General features: G+C 40.9%; 1 protein-coding gene across 1 annotated transcript; it reads right to left on the bottom strand.

Annotated features, from left to right (window-relative positions):
* farp2 (FERM, RhoGEF and pleckstrin domain protein 2) lies at positions 1-26,899 on the bottom strand. Its single transcript, XM_067512422.1, has 27 exons — positions 26,743-26,899; positions 25,830-26,061; positions 19,837-19,941; positions 18,953-18,995; positions 18,790-18,868; positions 18,317-18,414; positions 17,255-17,369; positions 15,724-15,871; positions 15,525-15,620; positions 15,277-15,440; positions 15,075-15,143; positions 14,883-14,940; positions 14,466-14,730; positions 9,995-10,179; positions 9,771-9,860; positions 6,256-6,389; positions 6,094-6,175; positions 5,777-6,014; positions 5,423-5,553; positions 5,264-5,332; positions 5,067-5,156; positions 4,468-4,550; positions 4,127-4,245; positions 3,797-3,960; positions 2,448-2,555; positions 2,210-2,361; positions 1-1,559 (listed from the first exon to the last, which is right to left on the bottom strand). Exons 2-27 carry the CDS (start codon positions 26,028-26,030, stop codon positions 1,466-1,468), a joined length of 3,180 nt encoding a protein of 1,059 aa, XP_067368523.1. The 5' UTR covers positions 26,031-26,061; positions 26,743-26,899; the 3' UTR covers positions 1-1,465.
* Positions 26,900-27,842: the final 943 nt, after the last annotated feature.

Below are 27,842 nucleotides of genomic sequence, written 5' to 3'. Positions count from 1 at the left end.
TTCGAATTGTCAGCACAAAGGCCAAGTGATTGGAATTATTCTTTATTGGTTAGGTTTTCATTGCAATAACAAAGACTACACATGGGGGCATTCAGGAGCAGGGTCCTGATGAGAATAAATAGGAGGAACATACTAGATGTTAACTGTGTAACAGAGTCAGTCTCTCTGTCTTTGGCTCTCACACACTCACACTTTGTCAGATGGTTTGAGGCAGACCTCTATCATCACCTTCTGTCACAGCTCCAGAGGCTGAGGAGGTGTAGGTAGGACTTCCCATTGGCATTGGTGCACGCACGCTCGCACACACACACACACACACACACACACTATAGATTCCAGTTTTCATACAAAACTTATATCAAATTACATCATGCACTGATCAACTGACATTTACTGATGTCTCCCATATGTCAGCTCCCATATGTCTAAACCAATCACAAACAGCAAGACATAATTAGGTACATTACTTCAAAATATTTTCTTCTGTTTCGAGAAAGAAAATCTGCAACTTTTACACAGAGTAAAGACTAAAGTAACCACTGCACAGCATTTTCTCAAGTTGTTATCCCTATGCAAAAAAAGACAAAAGATTACACTTGATATTAAAAGAGAGAAATGTAGCACCAAACTGGCCATAACACTGTCTAACTAAGCATTAAACAGAGCTGCTCTTTTATGAGCATTGGGAAAACAAAAAAAAGCTTTGCATCCTTCACTAAACAAATAAAGCCTTAGGTTTAGAGTTTTAGAAATAAATACTGCAAATACAAACACTTTCTGCAGGTTGTTGCTTTAAATCCTACAAAATGCCTCTTTGCCGAACAGCAGCACGTATTCCTCAAAACTTCCAATGCATCTCCCAAGCTTCAATGATGTGTCAAACTCTTTGCAACATACCATGAACCTTCACCATCATCTCACTCACATACACACACAAACACCTCTGGCTCTTTCAAAGTACAACGAAGAGAGCACATGCTCTTATGAACCTTCATTTTCCACATGCTGTATATCATCTGTGCCCTTCTTCATAACACAGCAAAAAAAGAAACACCAAAAAAAACAACACAACTTCAGTCATAATGCAGTAAAGACAAAAGTCCCTCAAAAGCCTAAATTGAAGCCCTTTGTTTTAGTTTTGGTCCCCAAGAAATAAAATAGTAAAAACAGTATTTCCTTTAGTATCGGTCTGTGCTAAACTGAGCATTACACATGCAGCACAATATACAGCTCTCCCTTTCATTACGTCCAATACACTGTGACAAATGTTATCATTTACATCATTAATCATGAAAAATGCAACGAGCATTTGAATTAAGCAGAGAAATGTTAACACTTAAACTGGCAGTATGTTTCCTTTCCAGGTGTTATTGTCCAATGCTTTGATTCACATAAATGAAACAAGACAAGTTAAAGAGTCCTTTGTCTTCCCAGAGGCCCAGCCTCTAGACACATAATGCTTGATTCAGTTTCCGTTTATCTCCATGGGACTTCCTTTAGGTAAGAGCAGGGTCATCCGCCCTGTGGTGTTTGCTGCACTCTTGATCACCTCCATCCATCTGTGAAGACAAGACAAGAGTTTTACAACATGATCTCATTGGTCACAGCGACAGTGCGTTTACACGCACTTCAGTAACCTGGGAAACTCTGGGAAATCCTTTAATACGTGCAGCAGCAAAGTAAACTGACTTATTTTGGAAGCCTGGCCCGCAGATTTTACTGGTATAGTGACAGAGAATACTGTTTTCTGACTTTTTCTGTCTCTCTGCTTGTTTGTTGGTGTAGCAGCAGAGTGACATCACAGGGGGAGAGAAAGGAAAGACACTTGCAGCTGATCCACTAACAGGGGAAAGGGACTTGTTTAGACCCCTACGAGGCACTTTGTGCTAATTACATTTTCTGTCTGACTTTAGGCAGAGTTTTTTTTAAAAATGAGGCCGCATCGCCCGTTAATGATCTCTCCTTTCATTAATTCCTTCACTCAGCTGCGTGTTCCTGTCTGCAGCCTTTTATTAACGCACATGCGCAGTTGGAGAAAGGTCGTTATGCACACACACACACACACACACACACACACACACACACACACCGGAAACCAGCTCTTTCATTTACATGACATTTAAGAAATCAGCTTTCCAAAAAAAAAAAAAAAAAAAAAAAAAAAAAAGTATTCCGGAAGTCACCGAATAAATGATAAACATGCTCATACCTTTCAAAGGTGTACTCGCTCTCTGCTCTGAAGAAGTAAACGTGGGACTTGAACTGCAGTTTGAAGACATACTCCTTGTGAATGCTGTCCGACTCCTCGGGGGTGCTCACTGTGTAGCCAAGCAGGGGAAGACTAGCCAATGGGAAGTCATCCTGCAAAAACAGAAACAGACCCTCTTACCTCAGTTGTGTGTTTGTACATAAGCAGAAATAATAAACCATGGGCTGTGAAGCCAAACCTGATGAGTCTTGTAGAAGAACAAGCAGAAGTTGGTGAAAACCACCCACAGTTTCTGCCACCCATTACTGTTCTTGAACTTCCTCAGAAGGTAACCTGAGAGCTGGTTCTACACAGGTGCAGGGAGAAAATTTTAAGTTTAGACAAATTATGCAAATGATTAATACGTGTAACTGATGTTTATACATTAAGTCAGTGAGTTGTGGTTCTATGCAAGTGTATGTGGTATATCTCACTAAATAATTATTGGTTGGGAAAACTATGGTTTGTTAGTTGTGTTTATGTGTCTCTTGCCATTGGTTTCATCAGTTGAGAACACTGCACCCACAAAAGGAAATAATGAAACATGCTGATAAGGCTGAGCAGGCAAGACAATCATGCAGTCTAAAAAACACACTACCAAGTACAGTAAGTCACATGAATTTGTAAGACAAATAAAACACAAGTGCTAAACTAGCTAGTCTGTTGTAAACTGACATCACAGTTTACAGCCTGACAGCCCTTGTTCAACTGTGATCTACTGCTGTAGTTGGCACACTTAAAGCTTTCCTGTGCAATAATGGATTCCTGATGACTTCCAAATAAACTGACAGCTAATCTGGAAAAAAGGATGGTTTGTTTGAAACCAGTTTCCAGATTGTTTTTTGGATTAGGTGTCTTTGGACGTGCAAAGGTTGAAATAACAATAGCCTAATTGCCATTAACCCTGTACTATTCTTGTTAACATTTGTGGCCCACAATTCCAGTACCTGGTTCATGCGCAGGTAATCAGTGAGAGAGAGGTTCTGGTTTCGATACCAGCAAACATGTGTGATGGTGTTCGGTCTTTGGCCCTGACCAAGGAGATAGCGAGGAGGAAGCTCTGGTGAGATGGCTGGAGAGCCAAAGACTAAGGGGGTGAAGAGAGAAAAAGCAAGACAGGGTGCAGAGAAAGTGTTAAACTGTTAACTTCGAGAAGAACACAGAGAAGAGAAGAACCAGAACCAGGAAATCCTCCAGGTCTGCGGAGTGAAAAGGTTACCGTCAGTGAAATGATCACAGGAATGTTCTCGCATTCACACGATTATAATGCTATCACTTGCATAAGGACTCAACAAAGCTGAGCACTTCAATGAAACAGCAGAGACAGTAAAAGTACAGGATATTAACAGTCACAGGGAAAAAGGGACATAAGAAGGAAACTGAGGAGTTAGAAAGAAAAGGCCAAACGCCAAATTGGAGCCTAGAGCGATGACAGCTGCTTTGCTTAAATCCACCAGTGTGATGATATAACATGGGTGTGTCAGTGGATGTATATTTGTGTCGCTGTGAGTAAAGGAGGAGGAGGAGGAGGAGGAGGAGGAGGAGTACCTCCACAGCCAGGCTGTGATCAGACATAGACACACTGGTGTTGCGGTGCCAGCACACATGCATGGTTGTGTTGGCACGATGATGTGTCTGTCTATCCAGTGAAGTACGGGAAGAGTTCATGTCATCCTCTGACTCTTGCTCCAGAGAAACCTCATCAGATGATCCTGAAGGAGGGAGGGAGGTGGGACAGGAAGTTGTGTGGAGGAAAGGGATAAGCTAGACATTTGAATCACTAGTGTCCCAAGGAAAATACAAAACAAGACCATACGGCTAATATTTCACTCACTGAAGTGATTGCACGTTTTAACATTAGTAAAATGAAGCTCTTACGGTTGGAGCGGTCACCAAGTTCAGCATCGAGGAAGATGCTGGATTTATCTTGAGACTTCTTGGCCAGGTCAATAGCAATGTTCAGATCCTCAATCCACTTCCCCATTTCGACTTTAGAGCTGAAAATGCAGCCAGTATAATAAGTTATGAATTTATAGTCCTCACATTTCTTCTGTCCTACTTAATGTTGATTTATGTCTGCATCGCCTGACTATTTCTAAACATTCATTTTAGTTTATGAGCACTTGGGAATAACAGAAGCAACACTTCCCACAGCTTCATTTGATCTAATTACATGCCTGGTCATGTACAAAATGTTCACGTTTCTTTCTACCTCTTACCTGGCAGCCACAACAATGGTTCTCTGAGCAGAGTAAATGGTGAAGCAGTGGGGAACGGACCACTCATTTTCACTTTCCTCAACCTAGAGACCAAAGAGAAAGTCAGACCTATTCAGCCAAGTGAAGAAATCAGTCACAGCCTGTGACCTCACAGCACAGGATTTAAAATAAGGAATAGAAAGAGTGAGGAAAACATGTAACAATGTGACTGAAGTCCGAGAGAGAGACCCGCCAAAGAGCCTCTACTGGAGCATCTCTGTATACTATACATCTCTGTATACTATACATCTCTGACTTGTCTACAGAAGCACGGAAGAAGAAGGGAAGGGGGTTTGGGCATCCACACTGGCAGAGCTCAGAGTACTTACCGGTGCATCCAGCACTATGAGCTGCAGCCAGGAGTAGAGCAGAAACATGCAAAGTTAGGAGACCCAGGCCCTCCTTCATCAACACACTGCCACACTCAGTCAGACTGAGAAAACCTTACGTGTTAACATCCTACATTCACTATTCTGCTGTTGCCGTACCCCCGAGCTATTGTGAGGCTCTTTTAGGACTGATGCAGGTTAATGAGGGACACAAACAGTTAGTGTACTCACTATCATGCCATGAAGGGGCAGCTGTCCATGGACTCTGAACTGATTAGTTGCTGTGACACCTTTACTTGTGTAGAGGAGCATGTCTGAGAACTAAAAAAGAAACAACAGAACAGAAACAATAAAAAGTAGATTAAAAACGATTAAAGCCTGAATTAGAGTTTAAGTAATTCAAGCTATTTCTTTTTTTTAACACTTACCAGAAAAAACATTCTTTGCTGCAGTCCTTTCTTGGTGAGCTTGTACAGACAACCCTCCCGAATGAACTCCTAAAAACACAAGAAACCCATCACACTCTGTACATTAAACTTCCAACCCTGTTTTCCAGCGCCCTCTACCCTCTGTGCTGTTGCTCTCACCCTTCCAGGTGCTATTAGGTTGTCTATACCGATCAGGTCTCTCTGAAGCTCTGTAAGCTTCTGGAAGTTCTCCAGCCGGATCAGACTGCTCTGCAACTGAGTAGCTATCTCTGCCACCTCCTTTAGAGCCTCTGTAGGGAAAATGATTACAGTATAGATAAGTTACATCTCCGTCTTGTTATCACCATAGATGAGAAAACAGTTTTTAAAAAGTCAGTCTTGTTGCTCATATTGACAATTTGGACAAAGTTATTTATGAAAAACAAACTGAGTACTAAAAATTAATAAATAGTAAAAACTAAAATGGTGCCCATGGTATTAGGTTGAAAAACTATTTAGATTTAGACAGCCTACCCTTGCAGTCGTCATAGTCATGGTGTGCAGGGGAATAATGCTTGCATAGTCTCTCCAAGATGAGTTTGTAGTGCATGAGGCGCTGGATGGGTTTGAGTAGAAATGTGTTGAGGGGCAGGTAGCAGACCTTCTGCAGCTCAAACTCTTTGTAGACTGTCTCCAGCTTCTTCAGCCTCTTGGTAGCTTTCTCCAGCTCAGTTAACACCTCATCATGCTTCTGTAGGTAGCTGGTGAACTCCTGAGGATCATCATAAAATACAGGACATGTGAAAACATTTAAACAGAAATGATGTCAAGGTATTGTAAAGGATTCTCACCTTCAGAGCACACATGTTCCTCAGCATCACATCCCCGATCCTCTGGTAGTCCCCTTTGGCATGAGCGTTAGAGCGTCCCTCCCTGGGGAAATCGATTTATTATTATATGATCAGAGGTTTTCATACATCTCATCGAAGACACAACACAGAATAAGCGCCTACCAGAGAGCCAGCCTCTGGTCCAACTCCTTGAGGAAGCCTCGGTGGAACTCATAGATGGGGTCAATATTGGAGAAAAGGAGGGTCATCAGGCCTTCTGGCATGGCGTTGTCTTTGATCACAGCACTGCGGAACCACTGGGAGCAGAAGGATCGCATGGATAGTGATGCAAAATGTTTAGAACACACAAACGGTTATGCCAACATAGGACAGTAAAGAGTAACAAGCGTTGGGTTACTTAACGTAATTCCTGGCTAATTTATAAAAGTGAGGTGTTTCATCTCAGTGTGACCAACTACGGAAGCTCCAATGACACCACATCTGTCAGTGACAGACAGATCAAGCTGTGCTTCGGGCTCCACCCTCCTCCTAACTCATTCTAGGCAGTTTTCCCTCCATGCAAGGAGGGGAAAATTGGTGAAACACCTGCCTCTGTTATCAAAGAACCAGGGATTACATTAAGTAACCCAACGTTCTTTTTCAGGATTTGAGCCATAGACACACCTTAGCCTGTCCTGGGGCCCACTTTAGACATAAAAGGGAGGATAACCAGGTTTGTAAATCACTCACTTGCTTAGCTGTGCTCAGTGCTAAGAGCAGTGCGGTTTTAATAGAGAGAAATTTCAGACACACACTGCTTATGGGCTCAAAAGGGTGGTGACAGAGGGCGTCCAAAACATCTGTCAAGTCCAACAGCAGAACAAGAGGTCTAGAAACTGGAAGCTTGTGGCGAGTACCTTTCATAAAATGACAAACAAGGGGATGCTGCCCAGCTGGTTTGTCACAAAAACCCACATGACAAGCAGAGATTTCTGCCAAATAAACTTTACTTGTGGAGAAAGCCTTGCCCTTATCCAACAACTCATTAAGGAAGCTCACCACATCCACCACTGAACACTCAAAAGGATTGGTGTTCCTGGCACCACACCACTCTTCAAAAACCTGCCTTTTACCACTGTGAAGGGATCGGGTGGAGGCAGCCCAGGCATTTTGAATATGACCCCAGGAGGCAGGCCTGCTGCATTCAGGTTCCACCTTTCACGTGTCAGGCCCAGAGAGTCATCCGTTCTGTGTGAGGTTGGTTGATCCTTCCCCTTGAGCCTGGGATAGGAGGTCCCTTCATACAGGAAGGGGCCATGGTTCATCTGCTAGCAGCATAATTCTCTGCTATCCAGTGCTTGGATGGCCAATGAGGAGCTATTAATATTAGTGACGGGCCCTGCTCCCTCACTCTGGCTAGTGTCAGGGGAATCAAGCTGAGAGGTGGCAAAGCATACAGTAGGACGCTCGGCATACTCTGTGTTTTCTTATGAGGCAATGAGATCTACGGATGCCCGTCCAACTCTCTGCCAAATCTGTTCCGCCACCTGTGGTTGAAGCCCCCAGAGATCAGATTCAAAATAACTGGCACGTGTTGGGCACACAGGGAAATAAATATGTGGCTGCTCCACAAAATTATTTTCTTGACCAGTCTGTGTAGCTCCACAGATTGAGTTCCCCCTCGAGTTGATATAAGCCACAACTGTAGAGTTGTCTGTTCTCACCAACACATGATGTCCCTGAAGAAAACTCAGAAAATGCTTCGGGGTCAAAAGTACAGCATCCAGTTCCAACATGTTTATTTGAGCAGCAGCCATCCTCTGGGACCGTACACCATTCACTGCCCTGCCCATCAGAGTCGTGCCCCAATCTGTCAACGACGCAGCCGGTTAGCACCTAAGACCGTAGGATCTTTCTATGGTTGGAGAGCCGTGATGCAAGGCTGAGTCACTGTGTGGTTGAGATCCTGCTCAATAATAACTGTGTGGTGCAGAGCTGCCTCCACACACTTCCTGGACACCCTAAGGGCTAGTAACAAGCCGAATGGCCTGGTCTGATATTCGTAAGCTAGCAAACCTCAGATCTGGTCTGTGCGGGGTAAAAGGAGATGTGAAAATACGCGTCAGAGGTCGATTGGTACAAACCAATCGATCGGGCAAATCGAGCGACAAAGCACTTTGTGTGTTAACAGTCTGAACGTGAATTTTCTTAGGTGTTTGTTTAATACACGAAGATCTAGAATGGGGCAAAGAGAAGAGCCACATTTCTTTGGAACGAGGATGTATCCGGAGTAAAAACGCAGATGAGCTTCCTCGCTTGGAACAGTTCGGATCGCCCGTTTAATAGGGATGTGATTTCGTCTTCTAAGACTTGGGCTGAGTCCCCACGTTCTATTGAAACCAGCACACTACTGGATTAGTGGATTCACAGTAAATTGATGTCTGTAGCCTTGAGAGATGGTGGACAACACCCAAGGATGGACTCCACTGTTCTACTGAGGTTTAAGTCTTCCTACTTAAGGGTACTAACTCTGCCCTTGGCTCTGTGCCTGGCTGCAGAAATGCACCTTTTATGTCTTTTGTGAAACTCAGAACAGTTGAGGGTGCTTGGTAACACTGGGGATGCATTTTAAAACACTTTGTGACACTGTGGTGTGTGTTCCTGATTCTTCCCTCTAGGAAACTGATGAGAGGGAGACTGAAAGAGGACATCTGAAAAACTCTGAACAGTAGAAGCTGGTTCCTAGCTGCTACTGCAGCAAATGATTGTAAATTGGGATGAAGGTGATAGGCCACTGAAATCTCCACCACTTGGGACTCAGTTAACCCCAGCTCATTCATCCCCAGAATTTAAAGTTTTGAATAACCATTGGTAGAGTTTACTTTTGATAGGACTAGACCAGGACGGCTCATCTCTTTCATGCAGGTTGGGACTGCCGGTAAAAGTTGCTTAGCTGGCAGCTGGGCTTGTGGAAGCCTCTTACCATCGTACAGGTCCAGCTCTGCCCCTAATTTGCATGCAGCTCGCATACACACCTCATACAGGGAACATATAATAGCCCACAAGAAAAAAGCAAGAATGAGTTAGGAGCCCTGATAATAAGAGGGCGGAGCTTGATCAGTGTGTCACTGACAAACGTGGTGTCATTGGAGTTTACCGTAGTAGTAATGGGAGGTCTAGCTTATTTCAAAGACTAGGCTCTTTTGGCTCGGCTCTTACAGCTCCCAAATGGCTCCTAATTTATTATCACCCAGAGCCTTATATTTTAGTGTCATTTAGCAACAGTGTGTTGGTAAGCAATTATTTTAATTCAGGGTTTTCATAAAATCCTTGTTTTTATGTTTTTTGTTCCACACAGTTACTATTGTTTACCATTTTCACCAAACCCTTCAATGAATAACTGAAGACAGAACCACTACAATATTCGAATAAATAAAGGCTAAAGTCTTAACATAAGGGCACATCCGCCCCCCCCTTTCCTTCTTATTGTCTTCCTTCAATTTACAATGTAAAGGGCACTATTTAAAAATGCACTCATATCTAAAACATTGCTGTTCATATAGACCAATGACACCCATCATGCAGGATACGCCCTTGACCACCTGCAGCAATTTGGTGGTCAAGGAACCCAAAGAGACTGCATTGCAATTTCAAAACAAAATAAAAAAATAAAAGAAAATTGAAAAAGGACAACTCACCACAGTGATGACCTCAAGGTCTTTAAGGTACGTTCGCTCTGTGGTCAGAATCTCTTTGGCAATAAAGTAGGCCTTATCTGTGGGATATCGCTGAAAGATAAAACCATAAAACCATAAAAATCTATATCCCCATTAAGAAATACACTGCAGGCTTCTGTGATTTCTACTCTTTAAAAATAATTGTTAGGCAGGGGGGGTGGAAGGGTGGCATGTAAACAGTGTACCTTCCTTCTGCCCTCCTCCTCCTCCTCTAGCTTGGCATAGCTGCCCACCTCACTCAGGATAGGGCTTTGCAGGGGTGATGGAGCCTGGCCTGGGAGGCTGAGGGTTGACATCTGGAAGGAGGGTGACAGGCAGAGAGGGCCCTTTGAGTTGAAGGGTGAGAGCTGAGGGCTGTCCACAATGGAATCTGTGGAGGATGGGGGAAAAAAAAAAAAAAAGTAGATGAATTTAAGATCTGAATGGAATTAGTGTTTCAGTGAAATAAATTTCCTCTTAAAACAAAGATTATAGTGGAGAGTGTAAGAAAAATATTAAATAAAAAAGGAATCACAAGGGTTAAAAAAAGACTCTACACAAAACAGGCCCAACATGATCTTTTGAAATGGGTGGAGTTTAAGTCAACACATATAAATTGGAACTTAGCACAATAGCATATTTGCATTAGTGCTACAAGCATCATATATTAAAGTTGCACACAGGCATATGACCATTTTTCCCGCCTTAACGACCTTTAGTCTCCTCAGAGAAATAAAACGGCTGCTCTTTCAACACAAGTGAAATGGTTTATCACACACACTGGCCGCAAACGAAAGGAAAGACACCAGACTAGGGCCAGTAATAGTTCCCACATTTATCCACAATTGTTTTCAGAGCACTCCGCAGGACGAGTAAAAGGTTTCATTGCCAACTTATACAAGCTTGATTCCATTTCAGACCACTGACTCTGCTGCTTTTGTTCTGCATGTAAGCTACACAACAATCATCAGGAGACAGAACAACAACAACATAACCCAGAAAAAAAAACAAACAAAACATACTCGACCCGGAAATAATTGCTCATGCAAAGACTTTTGAGGAATGTGGCTTGTCTGGGGACAAATAGTTGCTTGTAGTTTATCTGCAATGCCCGACAGGGAACGACATTAGGGGAAAAGAGCAAATCTCAGTCTCCACAGCGGGAGGATGGGGGTTTGCTGTGGAATGACTTGGCACAGAGCCTGTCCAAACAGGGAGCACACACGCTCAGCTGGAATCAAGTTGAAGAATCTTGTGTATGAGTTTCACCCAACCTCCCCCCCCCCAACCCCAACAGCAAGCAAGTCTGTTACAAGGAAAACAAGTGTGTGTACAGACTTACTGCAAGACCATACAGGCTTCTTTTTCTAATGTTTTACTAGCTAAATAATTAACTTAACGTTTAGGTGTACTAATGAGTCAGAAACTATTTTCACATTTCTAGTTCTGCATTTGAACCCATCTTTTAATGAATTTATGTAGGGGGTTGATCTTGCAGTTTTCAAAATACTTAAAATATCAGGATACAAGAGCACACCTATACACACGCACACGCACACGCACACGCACACACACAATAATTTCAGCCTGGGTTCTTTGCATAACCAAAAAGAATGTTAAGTCTGACATTCAAGGTACCCAAAAGTGATTACTTTATTCTTGAGAGTAAAACATACATACATTAAGTACAGATTGTTTATAATTAGTAAATATACAAGTTCAGGATTAAGTGATGATTACTCGATGCCTAAGTGCAGTTAGCTTAGCTGGTTATCATTGTCAGCCCCTCGGTAAATAAATCTCTAGTTAAGATGTCGGTAGTATCATATGTTAGAAAAATTAAGGTCGATAGCATGTGAAACAAAATGGTCCTCTCCAATGTGATACAGAAACAATGGTTAACACAGATTTTCATCAAAGTATATTCATATGGTAAATAAATGGCTATGAACTGTCCTTTAAAATGACAATGAAACAGGTGAGTGTTTACCACGAGTCTTCTGATTAATAAAGACAGAACACTCAATGTAGAAATCCATATTTCCATTTACAAGTTTAGCGGAACCATCGCTAACCTACTGACAAGTAAACAGGGACTTACACCTGAGATAAGCGCGAAACAGTATTGTATGAGGAGTGAAAATAAGTGCTTTAAAAACTTTGCAAAAGCAAAGTTAAAAAGGTACCATCAGGTAGATAAGCAAGCTCAAATCAAAAGGAAATAATAATAAACTACTATTGATTAATTTGAGGCCAACACAGTATTGGCATTTTATGTTCTATGGCACGAGTGAAAAATCTTCAGAATTAAAAAAAACAGACTATAGCCTCAGAGACCTGGAGGTTTTATAAAAATTATTCACAAAAAAAAAAAAAAAAAGCTTTGTACATTCTCGTGTGTTAGTGACTGACCACGATATCACAAATAATCGTTCCTTTATAATGCTTTAAAAAAAAAATTAATTTAATTTAAACGCCAACAAGTTACTATTACTGCAAGTCATGGTCGCCATGCAAAGGTCTAGGTTTCCTTCCACTACATCGAGATGCTCCACATTGTAAGTTAATGTCTAGGAAGTACTACTCTATCAAACACTGTTCTGTTTACTAAAGCCTTACATACATGTAAGATGATACATTCATTTTGCAGAAAAGTGGTGTTAACAGTGTACTTAGTGGCTCATTTGTACACTGCTTACATTCCTCAACTAAAGCAAATGTGTTAGTTGATGTCGATTTTGGTGTTTGTTTTTTTTTAAATCCTTCAGATATCATGAACTTAATACAAACTTAAGTGAATGACAACTACTGCATGCTGTGGACAAGACTGATGTTAAAACTATTTTAGCCAGCAGATGTCAGTGAGGCACACAAGTGCAAATGGAAAAGTGGCTCCATGGCATGTCTTTTTTTTTTTTTTAATTAGGAGGCCTGTAAGGATTATTAACCCTGGACAACTGTTGGCTTCATTTGTACCCTGAGATTAGAGACAGATTAATGATTACCATCTACTGGAAAAGGTTGCACAAGAAGTACCATCTAAGAAAAAACATTAAGGCAACGGTGATTAGTACCGCTCATATTAATAGTTATTGGGTATATTAATTACATGGTAAATATTTATACCATCTTTTTAAGCTTGCTTTGTGAATTTGTAATAAGAACTATGATTATAACATTTCTTTATTCTTTAGTTTCATTAAAGTGAAACTATTAAGTCAGGTAATCAAATTAAAAGATGGGTGCAGAACACTAGCTTTCTAACAACCTGAGTTAAATTCCTATGTATTCAGCAGATAGAAGGCAACTAACCTTATAAAAAGGGTGTAAAACTAGCATTTAGGATACAATGCTTGATGATTATACATGTTGAGCCTATCCAACAGTCCCACCAATCAGGCAAAGATAAAACAACTAGATGGGAAGGCAGGAAAGATTACAAAATAGCCCCATAACTTGACTATGGCAGGAGTACCAAGAACACCAGGCAAAAGAGAGAATTAAAAATTTAAGTCCGTGACTGTGAACAAGTGTACAGTTACATAGATACACATTAACATTGATAGGAGTGTACGATGCTGGAAATTTTCTTGACATAAGCCATAAAATCAATCAACTGCATGCATGTGAAACTACAGTTTCAAATGGTGTAACCATTTGTTATCTGTATTATTTGTGAAATACCTTATTAATAATTAAAATGTAAATAATTGTTTCCATAATTTGGACAGCCCCGGACTGAAGCTGAAGTGCTATACAAATATGTGCTTTATATTTTTGCAGAGGGGTCTGAGAATGCCAGGGCCTGCAGGTTGTGACACTGAAGAAGAAAACCTTCTATTCCATTGCTCCCCGTCAGGGGATTACTGTAAAACAGGTTCTGCTCAGGGGGAAGTACGCTGTCGGAGCCCCAGTCAGAGTCCGAATCTGAGCTGCCGTTCCCAGAACCCTCAGTGGTCGTGGGTGGGTAACTGAGCTGCTCTAGCTGCTCTACCAGGTCACTAAACTGCACAGCAGAGCTGCTCTCAGAACGCACAGAGTATGCTGGAAAGTTGACCATTGAGCTGGCCTCAGACTGAATGTCAGACCCTGGTAGACGAAGGGAGGAGGAGTCAGCACCTCCATAACCCACTGACATGGACTCACCTGCAGAGCTGAGCCCCAGGTTGTCCATGGAGCTACACTCAGAACGGTTATTAACCAAAGAGCTGGTCTCAGAGTGACCAACAATGCCGTCAGGGAAAAGGTTGCTATTCCCATTCAGGTCCTCTATTCCCACACTAAAGATCCGATTTTTGCTGAGATCAATGTTTTCCGCATAATCAAACTCATCTATTTTATCATCAAGGCCATATGAGTAGGCCTCAGCACCTCCGCCATAAAAGGATATTTCTGTGGGATCATCATCTATAAACTCCTCAGTAACATGCAGTGGGGAGTTGGGCATTGAGAACATGGGATTCTGTTTTGTACGCAAAAGCTCTGCCTCAAAGGCCTCAGGTGTAAGCACCCCTTGCCTAGTCCCTCCACCACCTCCCACCAAGCACCCAATCCCCCTTCGTGCACCAAGCTCATTATCCTCATTGCCATTTTTGGAGGGATGTGACTGGCCAGTGCCACTCTCTACACACACAAACAAGGGGCTGCAGTGTCCTGCTGCCTGATTACTAGGGGCACCTTGAAACGCGAAGTGAGATGGGGAAGCAGCCTTGACAGGTTCTTCCTTCAGAGGACTTGGGGGATGGGCAGCTTGCAGGGGGGACTGAAGCTGCTGATGTTGCTGCTGTAGAGGTGCTGGAGACTGGTTCAGCATGGTCAAAGGCTGGGGTTGAGGTTGAAGTTCTGATCGTGGGAGGATGCCAGAGATGTGGGCTGGTTGGAAGGACACAGTAGCAGAGGAGGGGGATCCTGGGGCCTTGAGACTGTCACTGAATGACAAACTCTAAAACAGTGTAATGCCAAACAGATTAATGGGGGAGAAAGGCAATAAGGAAGAATATAACTGTATTATTTTACCCTCTATGGTGCAATATATGTTGAAGTTTTTTGACTGATTAGTATTTTCTAGTATATCACCATTGTAGCTGTACTTACCTGTTTTGAAACATCTGCTGCTAGGGACCTTGTAGACAGTCGTACTTTACTGTTCCTCCTAGCAAGAAAGAACCCTACATCAGAACTTTTGTGATCAGCACAGTGTGGAATACTTCAAAGCAAAGAATTAAAGGGTAAACAAATTTCTGTTGTTATGACAGAGAGTGTTTTTTTTTCTGTACATTCAAATACCTTTGGTAAGGTGTTCTCTTTGCTCCATTTTCCCTGACATACTCCACAAGTTGCTTCTGTGTCCTTCCACTGACAGAAAGAATTTTCAATTAAAACAGTGAATAATTAAACTTTAGTTTGATTAATCTAGACACTGCAGAAACCCAATAAAAAGAACATTAAATTAAACATAAGCCATTGTTTCTATGTCAGTGTTCAGTACCTATATCTGAAGGAAGAGCCTCTAGTGAAGAGAACAGTTTTAGATTTGGGTTGGGGCTGGTCTAAAAGACGAAAAAAAGAGTGGTATTCCACACAGATCTTCCAAAAGATTTTACATTGGTCACGACTGGCCATCATGAACTCCAGAGTATCTTGATGAGGGCCCTAAAAACAAACATCAAGACTGGTATTGAATTCACACAATACACTGATGAGAACAGAGCAGATACGTTTTTCAGTGATACCTACATGGACCTCTGGGTGGAGTTTGATGAGGAACCGTTTTCTTTTGAAGCTAAGTTTGCGAATCTTGGACCAATTGAAGGTATTAATTTTTGTGTGGCCCTGTTACAAAGAAAAAAAAATAAATAATAACTTTAATTACCCAACTTTTATTAGAGACTAGGGAAACACCTAGAGAGATATGTGGTATGAGAGAAGAAATCACCTGGAAAACCTGAAGGCCCATGTGAGCAACAGCCAGATTGATCTTGGTACCTTCACGGTCAGCTGCTGGGTGGAAGCGGACACCATACATCTCCAGTTTACGAGCAATCTCCAGGATTTGGAAATCTGATTCAGCAGGTGTCTGGCCGCTGAAGACGGAAATGAAGCAAAAAGATCAATGTTGGAAAATAACATATCCTCTTCATATATTTTAGTCAGTCTTATTGGTTTTCATTACTGTGGTTTACAGGACTGAAAAATTATTACTATTAAAAAAGAAGCTAATCAGCATCATCCTCCACTTGTTTCAACACAGAAACTAACTTTTCTCATACGAAAACGAAGTATCCAAATGCAAGGACCTATATCCTGCTGAATATTTATACCATTTGTGTGTGACATAGGTTTAAAAGAAGATTGTAACACATCCATGTCAAGTAGTGTGACTTTAAATCTCCTGTAACTTCCAGGATTTGAGAAGCATTATCTAAAACCATGTGATTACAGCCAAACAGCATGTTAGGAAGACATATCCATCCAATCATCACCACATTCTAATTTTGTTCATCCGTTAAGCAGCGAAATCTCCTTAGGTCCCTCCCCTGCCCCACTGGCCTTATGGCTAATAGACTGGCTAGAGCAGAGGATTAGGCCAGAGAACTCACAGCTTGTACTTCCAGGCTGGAAACCAAAGGAAGAGATTAGCAATGGTCTTCATAGCCACCTAAATACATTAAGTTGAAAAGAGTTCATTTTGGCCATAGGATAGTACTGAGCTTAAAAAACAAACAAACAAAAAAAAAGGTTGTGGTGGTGGTGGTAGGGGGGCTTCTGGTGGTGGGAAAAGTGCAGTAGTAAGACTCTGAACCCTGAAATAGGAAAAACTCCCTCATAATGGCTGTTTAAAGCCACCAAAAGAGGGAAACTTTGTACATGTACATACAACAGTGGGTATAAAATGCCAAAAATAATTATATTTTATGATACGCATTCAAAATCTAACTGAAATGTTTTGTCCTCCCACCAGTAAACACCCTTGCAATACACTACACTAATCAATAATAGTCCAACCTGGAAAAAGTTGGGGGTGACAGCAGAGCTGTGAAGACATCACAGTAAAGTGACCTAATGTGGTCAGGACTACAAAGTAGAAGTGCTCCTGTTTCTCTAGTGGTTGATAACGTAACCTCAATATACAGCAGGTTAGGTTATGCTGTAGTTATACTTTTACTTTTTATGACTGTATATTACACTTTGCTATATTTCATGTAACATCTGTTAAGAGAGAAAAAGTAAAAATTGTGAGAAATCGTACACACGAGAGCCTTTTCAGCTACTGTTCCAGAACATTCTGCTGGCAGCTTGTCACTCAGCTGGTCTTAGGTAGGGGAAAGTGGTCCACATATTAACACACCACATTTAAATATTCTATGATTTAAACGTGAAAACAGCTACAGCCAAAAACCCAACCAGCAAAACCATGTAGCAAACACTGAAGACGAAAAATGAAGATAACATCTCATAAAACTTACAGGTGCCTGCGGTGGAGCTCCATGATTCTCTCCTGCACCTTGTCTTGGTAAGGCAACAGCTTGTTCATCCTCAGAAAGTCACTGTCTGCCATATCTTCATAGTCACCAATCTCCGCTGTGGTTTATGGAGGAAAGGCAAAATATCAGTTTTTTTTTTCTTTGTACAAACAAGACAAGAAAAATGTCTATGAACAGAAGTCAATTAACTATGTTTTTCAGTATGCAAACATTTGCTTTAAAAATGTATCTTCAGTCTTTTTCTAAACTAATCATATTGCTCTCAATCACCATACAGACACCAACACTGAATATTCTCTACTCATGCTTGGTTAGCTGTCAGCCTGTAGCCTGAATTAGCTTGTTCATATTCCTCCATCGTTGTCCAAACTATATAAACAACATCAAACACACTGCTCCACAGGTTGACATTTTATCATTCCAGACAGAGGAGATCTTTCCATTTTAACAAAGGTTTTCCCAAATGCACTGATTCAGTTTCCTACCTGTGGCAGGTCAACTGTGCATGCGTGACATTTAGGGTGGAATTCCAACAACTCAGATCAACATTTTGGAAATAACAAAATAAGTCACTCTGTGGAGCCTAGTTTTCGTTTTGTGTGCTGCACTTCTGGCAATTGTTCAGCTGATTAATCATGTTGTTGCTCCTGTCGATAAGGAAGCCTACTGTCATTGGCTGTTCATCTCAGTGAAACAGTGCATTAGAAGAGACCACAGTTTTAATAATGCCAGGACAAATAGTATTTCCCTAGCATTTGTGTAACAAAGTTATAAGTGGAGGTGTTTGAGAAACTTGAATATGCAAAATCTGCATGTACCAATAATAATAAAACTGCAAGAAACTGGCATTTTTAACTTTTGTATCATTATTAATCATTATGAATAAAGCTTTTTGATATAATTAAACTTTACACTGAAATGTACTCATGGCATTAAGAGCTTGCCTAATATGATTATAGTTCATTGTCTGTATTAAATGAACAACCAATGAACTCACATTCATTAAAAAGAATAACCAAATACTGTATACCAGCTTCAACTTACACTGGACAAGATGAGAGACCAACAGGGCTCCAGTATTCTCTGTGCAGACCAACCTGCCCTCCATCAGATCTCTTTTCATCTGTAGTGAAAATAAATATCTAAAGAAAAAAAAGCACAGAGGCTTAGCATCCATCCATCCATCCAGCTTAGACATAATAACACTTAAAAATAACTTGAGACGTGTGAATGTGCATTAATGTCAGAATACACAAGGCCAGATTTCACCTCAATGAAAACCTTGCAGTAAAATGTTTGTGATGCACAGACAAAATGTATTAGTGGTTTCAACTAGGAATTGAAAGAATTTTAATTTGGAAAGACAAATACTGTAATATCCTGGAAACCATAACTAGCTTCTGAAAAGGAGAGAAACATAGAAAAAAAAAAATCTGTTAAAAAAATAAATCTGTCTAGAGCCTATCTACACAGGCATGAGAAAAAGTAATATCCAGTAGGAAATTACAGTCACTGACCTTGTGTACTCCTCCTGCAGCTGACCGGGGTCTGGAGGAAAGAATTTCACTGACAGCCTAAAAAGCACATTTGCTGGTCCTGACAAACATCAAAGCACATCATCAGCACAGAGACATTATTTTTCATTGAGCAGAATATGAGTTAATGTTTGAGCTTACTCACTTCTGACTTGTTTCACAATGGGCTTTGTGGGTTCCAGCCAAACCTAAAAGAAATGGAGCTATTTTCACTTACAATTGGATAAAATCTCTACCTGAAATGTTTCACTTACTATATTAAATGTTTACACCTTTATGACTGTAGAGTCAAGGCAGCATTTTGCCAAAAGCTGTGGGCAAACACTGGTTTTAAAACGTGCTTCAGGGTGGAATGCAAGATTCCGGCGGATATATTGAGATGTTGGTATTAGCTAATTATTAGCCCACATTCACATGTGGAGCATCAGAATACCTGCAGGAAAGTACAGATACTTGTCCTTTCATGAGTAAAATATTACAGCCAGTAAGTTGTTCTATTGATCAGATATTTTGATGCCTGGGTTAACTGCACTGAATAGATTGTAAAAAATGCTTCTTTAATCCCAAACTGCAGAGCATCGAAGACACTGTATATATTCAGTATCGGCTTCAATGGTCGGTCAGATGGGTCTTATAAAACAAACAGCACCTTAACTCTTTTTTAAGAAGACTTTCCTATCTCTTCTTTTGGTTTTTGGTGGTTTTAGAAGTGCATTTTTCTGGAGCAACACTAGAAAGTATGATTTTTGTATATACCAGAAAAGTTTAAAAATTCCTACATTACATGCTTGACAGTTCCAATAAAAACAACACAACTTCACTGTACGCACAAAAGCTACAGAGCAACTAAGAAATTGAAAAATAACTTGATTGTTCATGGATTCAAGCCTTGTTGTAGTCACCTTTGACCTTTAAATACTGCTTTCGTCCGCTCTTCAGTACTAAGCTGACATATGTAATCAAATTATGTCAGTTTCTGGATATTTAATGTGTGTGCTTCAAACAGGAAACAGTTGTTAGTGCACGTACCCAGTTCATCTGCATATTCTGAAACTCAAGGCCAAAGTAATCACTCTCTATGAGGTTGCCTCTGTGGAAAACCTCAGAGAGGAGAGCCTGTCCAAGAGCTTTTGGCTGAAAGAAAAAAAAAAGAAAAAAATATATTTTTGTCACCATGTCAACACAAAGATCCACAGTACACAGATAGTATAATTAAACGGTTATAGTTTGAGAAATAATTTTAAAAAAAAGTTTTCACAAAATACAGACTAAATGTAACTTATCAAACAACATGAAAGATGACCAAAGATGAATAAGAAGAATACAATTTTACCAGGTTTATGTGGGGGGTTACATGGTCTCTAAAATGAGGGCTGGCTGTGTGGTGCCGAAAGTATTTGGCATCTGTAAATGAGCCACTTCATTGTGCGTTTTATGTTCCATCTGTCAATTCATATCATTTCCTTGGATGAACTAGTAAACTGTATAATGTACATGTCCTACTGAAAATGTGGCCTGGACAGTGGCCCTGGATAATGTAGCAAAGTCACAAGCAGGAAATCTGCCCAGATTTACCTTCTCAGGGCTCTGGGATTGTTTTCACTAAATGAAGAACTAATTACTATGTACTAAAGACACACCGCACTTGAGGTTTAGAATCTTAGCCTGTGACTTTGAGAAAATTATAGCCTGAAACATCTGGTTGTAATGTAAAATAGTATTTTTAAAGCCTTATAAAAAGGAACTTCTTTGCATTGGCTAAAGGACAGCATTGAAACCTAAAGAGTACCAGAGTTACTGTAGTTAAGTCATTACTTTGATGCAATCATATGTTGTGCATTCACAAAATCTATAAACTGCAGGTGAAACCTACTAAAAACCCATCAATAAATTCAGGAATCTGTTGTCAAAAATGCAAATTTTCCAGGCATGTACAGTGTCTAATTACAGCTGATCTCGACCAGTAAGCAAAAACTGGTGTGCTAAAACGTTTTGTCTGGGTTGTTCTTGAGTACAGGCCAGACATACTATACAGACAGGCCCATAAGTAGCAAAGTTGTTACAACCATATGCTTTTGCAATAAGCAGAATGAAAACTGTTTCTGAAATGTTTTGTTAACAAAGTTATTAGACAAAAAACAAATCTCCCCTGTGGATAAATATAACTGTATAAACCATTTCTTCCCCCGGTATATTGCGTAAACACATTTAGTTATACATAATAAAGCCAGGCTAAATTCAGGTTAACCAGTGTTTAATTTGCATATTTAAAGCATAAATAGCAATAGCTGTGGTTTGAGGAGAGAGTCAGAAACCTAAGGCTAATTACAATAAAAAATAAGATAACAATTTTCTCCACTGTATTAGTCAAGAGCAACCTACTCTGCACTGAGTGCTGTGCTTTCAGGAGCCCCTCCTTTGTTACTCATTAACCCTCTGCAGGAATGTAAAACTGCACTCTGCTATCACGCGAGAATAAAATCCTCCACTGAGCCATTCAGCTTATCTTCTAGGAAGACAAAAGGACAAGGTACACTACTGCAGATCACACTCACCTCCTCCTCCTGCGTGAAGAAGTAGAAAATGTTGCGCATAATTTCAATGTAATTGCATCACAATATAGACGTGTGCAGATAATCTCCCTTCCAATTACTTCCTCATAGTGCTGACCAAGTGAGGATGTGTGTGTGTCCTCCGATACTGTATGGGTACAGTAGTTGCACCACTCTTTACTGAATTTAAGAACTCATTAAAAAAAAAAGAGAGAAAATGAAAGCATCATAAATGCTCATATTATGGAAATCATAAATGCTAATGAAGCATTACAGCATCATACTCTGAAGCATTGATAGATATTTGGACATAGCATCAGTGCTGCAGTATTCAATTATCCATATGCTTTTTTTGTACCTGTTTTAAAGGTTGCTAGTACATAAACAATTCTGACCCTATTCTTTTATTCTATTTTCATAACTGTAGATTATACTTCAGAACACTGCCTTTTGCAGATATTTGGGTGCTATGAAATGATTTGTGATTTCAATTGTCTGGAGAAAGGGCTATTGGCTAAAATCTCTTTATTCGCTACATTAAATATTTAAATTGTAATGAACGAGCGCTGTCTATTCAGTTTTTTTATAACCATCAAAAAATATGCCAGACATTCCTCGTTCCAGCTGATTATTTGCTACATTCCTGTTTCTTATTGTTGCAAATTGGAATATTTCTAACAATAAGAGATACACAGAACAATTACAAAATAAAATCTGAATAATTCAAATCACTACTATTATTTCTCAACGTTAGTATCTTCTGAATGCACAGTCACCCCCAAAATATGCTAAAAATTGCCATGATATTTAAGAACTGTTTTGGTATTTATGCATATTACAAATAGTTGCGCTGCCACCTAGAGCCTGTCTGGCATTTTAAGGTCAAGCACATCTGCGATGGGGCAGTGAGACCACATTTAGTGTGTTCACACCCTATGTGTGATTTGGACTGCAGTCTCATTTCAGAGCTCAGCTTTAAGGCAGGTCAGTGGGTCACACAATCAAGCTCCAAAAGCTGTTCTTGGATTATGACAAACAGATGTCTCTCTGGGACACACATCTTTGTGTGTATGGGTGTGCATGCAAGTGTGAGTATAAAGAATAAAACATAAAAACCACAGGTGTAACCCAGTATTTTTCAGCTTAATTCAAATCCAGGGCTTGGGTGGACCTTGCACGACAGGTTCAGCTTAGTTTACTAAACACCAGATCTCTCCCCAGGTATCAGTGACTGGTAGTGAGCATGAGTACAACTGTCTACTGACAGCAGGGGTGTGTTGGGGCTTGTATTTGGCACAGTGGGATGTACATTGTGTAGGTTTTGCAGGAGCTTTCCTGCTTACATTTTAAAGCATTGCACACCAGTGGCCACATTCATGAGTCTGCGAGGAGAAATCTCAAATTTTAATAGGTTCTTTGACACCTTTAAAGCAAAAGCAGCTGTAATTCTACATGACCACTGCTGATTTATTTTATTTATTTTTTCCCCACCTAGCATCAGAACATACTGGCTGGGGCCATTTGTTGGCATAAACATTGCACTGTGGTAAGTAGGATCAGGCTATTCAGTGGGCCTTCTGCCCATGTCACCTGTGCGATATTTGCCGCCTTCAACTTGGCTTTAAAAACACAAAGAAAACCGCCTTCTGTGGCAAACATATACTTGACCAAAATAAAATTTTAAAAAAGGAACAACATTATGGAACAGATCCATAAAGTGCAGAGAAGAGAGCTAGAAGTTAAACAAGTCTTTCCAGGTGCAGCCATCAGATTAGAGTACACAACTGGGTAAAGTGAGCACTTTGTAGAGATGAGTGCTCAGCTCTAGTGGCTCTAATGAAGAGCCAGAGCACTCCTTTTTTGACCATGCCCATGAAACACATGCTTAACAATTCCATCCATTACGCAGTCAATCATGCTTTCGTACAGTACAAAACTAAGCTAATCTAATATAGCAGGATGCTCAACAAGAAGTAGTTGATTTTCAGACAGACAGTCTATGTCACATCATAATCCAGCTTAGTAGGAACAGACAAAGGTAACAGCAACACAGTATTGTTGTATATGGTTCTAGCAAAACTAAAATGATATTTCTTCTGCAGGCCTCTAGGTTGAATGGGATTCCATAGCCAAACTTTCAGAGGAGCTTCACTCCTGAGTATGCCCCCTCCCCCCACCAACCCCTGCTCAAACTTTGTACTGGCCATGAGTGCTCCCTCTGAACTGCTCTTTTAACACCAGAGGCTGGCCCTCCCTCTCCCCCTCAGCACACTTGGTTGTCAACCTTGCTATTTATGTGCTTGTTTGCTAACACTAAAAGCAAGGACTGCCCAGATTCCCTCCTACCATTGCTTTGACCATACTGCATTTTTCACACAGCTAGGTTTCACATCCCACTCTTAAGTCTTTTCCCGAGTTTTGAACTGGTAGTTAAGGCCAGCAAAGGGGCCGGCTGAGCTGGATAAAAGAAGCCTGTGTTTCCCTGCCCTCCTGGCCCTGCCTCCCTGTCCAGAAACCACAAGGCCGAGCTTTCTCCTGTGCTGGCTGTGGGAGGGGTCTGTGGACGTGAGCCACGCAAACAAATGTCTGCTGATGACAACCATGCTAGGTACCTGCAGCTGATGAAGGCCAACAGATCCAAGCATGTGTGATCTCATTTAAAGTGTCTGTAGTAGTTCCAGGCTAAAGACAATATATGGCCACAAATCTATGTGTTCTATCAAACCGTCTGTTTGTAAAGCCAGCTATTTTCATAACTCTGCACAGACAGAAAATGGTACTAGAAAGACAAGACAACTGTATCGTGTGAGAGCACAACATTAACACTTTTAAAGTGAGCGTATTCATTTTTCACGTCTCTATGTACAGTGACAGTGGAATGAAACAGCAGGTGATAAAGTGCGTATAAACGTACAAGATATTTGGGCAGCTGAGCAACCACACTACCACACTGAGAGGAGGCTTTTGCTTGAAGGCCACAACCATTTCAACCATTCAACACTGCAATTTTGTATCTATTTTTGCATACAGTATACATGAGGAAAAACTACAGTTACAATTTGGAAAACGCTATGCTGCTTCTTTCATTTGTACTTACCACCAAGTGTGGTCAGAAAGACTTTTTCATTTAGATACGTTCTCTAACAGGAGTACAATTCTGCAGACATTCAATACACACAAATACTGACTCCCGCCAGCCCACAACTACTCAGACTGAATAAACAGAAATATTAAGCGATGCTGAGCAGTGGTGAACAACAGTCTCTCAGAGGCCATCTTGTTCCTGTCAAAGTGCAGTCTCCTTGACACCAGTATTGTTGTCATTCCCCAAAAAAAACCTCCCATAAACACAGTATGTCCAGAGCTTACTTTGAACACTCCAGGCCAACTTAAGCTGGGCTTCAATGTGTAGAGTAGAATAACTTCCTACATCTGACAAAAACGAACTTGGAAGTTACTTTTCTCTCTACAGTCTATTTTCCAGACAACTTAAACTTGCTTAAGACCAGCAAGTTTGACTAGCTTAAGACTTCGAGAGAACATACGGTGCATAGGATTATGAAATGCCTGTCTCACCAGTGACCCCCCCCCAAAAAAAACTACATCTGCAAGAACAGTTAAAGTTGGGGCTACTCAAGGATTTAAAATAGAGCTGTTACAAGCTAAATACAGCAAACTATTTCCAAAAATTGCTAAGTCCAATTGTATTCTACAGAAAAGTAAAACCTCCCCATTAATGGATCATTCACTTTTTTACTTATTGAGGAAGCCTCCCCTGTGATCATCTCACCACAGAAAAGACAGGAAACTTGCTCTGATATAGCAGCTTCCTTATTGCTTCCCATTTGCCTACTGAAAGACTCCAGCAGCAACTTGGCAACATAGGCCAGCACACAATGTAGACATAAATGTTTGTTCGAAACAGCTGTTCTTATAAAAAAAAATGTTTACAATGTAAATAAAATAGATATTTTCTCAAGTCAGAGTAATTCTGTTATCATATTTCATGTATATAAATGTGTGCAAATTAGAGATAAAAAATACCAATGGATGCTAGGACAGGATGATAATTTAGCAGTGCATCAATCAAACAGATTTGATAACCACCCTGGTAAATTGTGAATGTAAACACATTCAAACTTGAATCCTGCACAGTGTTATGTTGCTTTGGAATAGAAAAGAAACTACTACTACCACCGCCACCGCCACCACCACTTCTTGGGTCTTAAACAGAAATCACAGCCAAGAAACTCAAAACTGCCTTGGTGAGCTACACGAAGTTGCCTGAATAAGGAGCCTAAAAGGAGGAAGGGATTTCAGTGCCAAAGCCATCTGCCAGCTGTCACCACCCAAAGCAAGGGGTAACTTAGGAATAACCTGCGGTGTAACAAACTGCCATCTTATCACACTGTAAATACAAGCTGATTGTAGGAAACAATGAGGCTGTGCAACAGCAGAGGGGAAACTCACATCTATATCAAAGAACTCCTGGGAGTCGTCCAACCCCTGAACACGGATTTGCAGTCCTCGCCCATGGCTTTTGCTCCCGCTGACCATGTTGCCACTGAGGCTCTGGCCGGGCTCCAACGTGCTGATACCAGCATTAAACTGGGCTCCCAGTCTTGTGCCAGGGGTCTGCAGGACCCGGTATGAACCCTCGAGCTCCCCCATTACCGCACAGATTGGCTCCTCTATTTCACGCCTGCGAACAAGGGGGGGGGGAAGACGGCAGAAATGATCAACAAAGCAGGGACAAACAGCCAAACATGACTGAACACTTGTGACTAAACATATGGATTTTCTCCATTTTGTGGGAGGCGAATGAAGCTGCCACGAAACTTCGAAGGCTTGACTCCGCGCGATGACCGGTTGAACGAGTCTCTGCACGTTTCATTTCAAATCGAGGCTGTTTATGACCATGTGAGGTTCATTCATATAACGCCTAACACAAAAAAAGTGCACATATCTGAGACGTCAACAGCTAATATATTCACCAAAACTATATGGGGCATTCAACGGTAGCAAAGACTAAAGGAGACGAGCTAAAAATATGAAAAGGGACGACGGCGTACCGACTTTGCAGTTAGTTATTATTGGCGTCCGCTGCATGCGGGCCTAACTGGGTCAGCAGGACTTGCCAAGAGTTTAAAGCGAGCAAAACAAACGAAAAAAAACAACAACATTCACGAACAAAAAGTAAACGCAAAAAAACGTCCAAAGTAAGGATTCTTTTCTGAAGCAAGGCAGCTCAGTGGACACAAGCTTTACAAAGGCGGGGAGCAAATAAGTCGACGTACGAACGCCCTTAACCACGTTTCCCCCCCTTCCGACGAAGCCGTCACTCCATAATATTTAAGCGTTCGTAAAATAATATTACACTTACCGTTTTGCCGTTTGTGGAAACTAAACGCTAAAAGTTTGTAACAGCGAACAGGTCACTACTCCAGTCCATGGTCGACGTCGACCGAAGGAGTGCGCACTCACTCTACTTGGTCATTGGCTGCTGCGGTGCCTTCGTGCTGCGATTGGTGGACGTGGGGCTGCGGGCTGAGCAGCCGACGTTTACCTACCTTGGCTTAAAATAGCTGTCAGGGATGGAGGATTAAACTTCCAGGCTGTGGCTTTCTAATAAGGTAGCGTGGGATTTTTCATACAGCTGCGCGTTTCCGATCGACCGACATCGGCATCTGCCTGGCTGTGAACCACCAGAAGAAATCAAATAGTGGTTTGTGGTTCTAATTAAGGCATTTTGGGTTGATATCATCTGAACAGCCTTGATGCTGAAGTTTGGCCCGTAGATTATAGGAGAAAAAATGTTGAATTAATACATTTAGTAACGCAACTTTCAATTAACGTCAGGTATGTGTGAGTGCACGCCGCGGTCTGGGAACAGTTCACAGCTTGATCACGTCAGTCATGATAGATCTGACGGACAGATCACGCTTGGGGTCTTTGTTCAGTTACAGCCCTTTAATGATAAGAGTCGGACTGAACAACAGCACGAGTAAGGGAAGAGTCCACGTCTGCAGTAATGGGGCTCCCCCTACTGTTTTCTTTATAATAAAGAACAACGTTACATACTTAGAAAGATAGATAGATATTAAATAAGTAAGTAGTTGTATTTTACAAGAGTAATTATATTTTATGTTATACTGTCCAATAACACAATTTGGCTTCATTTATTACATTCATTTGCCAGCTTTGCTGACTTTAACAGATGATGAGTCTTAATAAAAAAAGTAATCTGTTAATAAATTATGAAATGTGATTATGAATGAACCAGCTGTTGGTAAGCACACAAAGTGGTTATCTGTCTTTATCAACTGCGCCTTTTGTTCTGCTCCTGGATTTAATTTTATTTATCAACAGAGATCTTTGCCCTTTGTTTTTTATTAATTATTAAAAATCTTTCTTTGTTTGCCATATTCTTCACCTTTGAAGGTTTCTCAGACAAATCTGGGATAAACTTGGTATGTAATCAGC

This window comes from Channa argus, chromosome 8 (assembly GCF_033026475.1).
Source record: "Channa argus isolate prfri chromosome 8, Channa argus male v1.0, whole genome shotgun sequence".
NCBI classification, from domain to species: Eukaryota; Metazoa; Chordata; class Actinopteri; order Anabantiformes; family Channidae; genus Channa; species Channa argus.
Note: the sequence above shows the minus strand (reverse complement) of the source record. Positions and strands in the feature narration are given on the sequence as shown.

Excerpts from the sequence above, each read along its gene's own strand:
- farp2 (XM_067512422.1), bottom strand. The coding sequence starts at position 26,030 with ATGGGGGAGCTCGAGGGTTCATACCGGGTCCTGCAGACCCCTGGCACA. Across the intron at positions 15,441-15,524 it reads AACTCCACCCAGAGGTCCAT|GGCCCTCATCAAGATACTCT; the intron begins GTAGGTATCACT and ends GTTTGTTTTTAG. Across the intron at positions 2,362-2,447 it reads TCTTCTACAAGACTCATCAG|GATGACTTCCCATTGGCTAG; the intron begins GTTTGGCTTCAC and ends CTGTTTTTGCAG.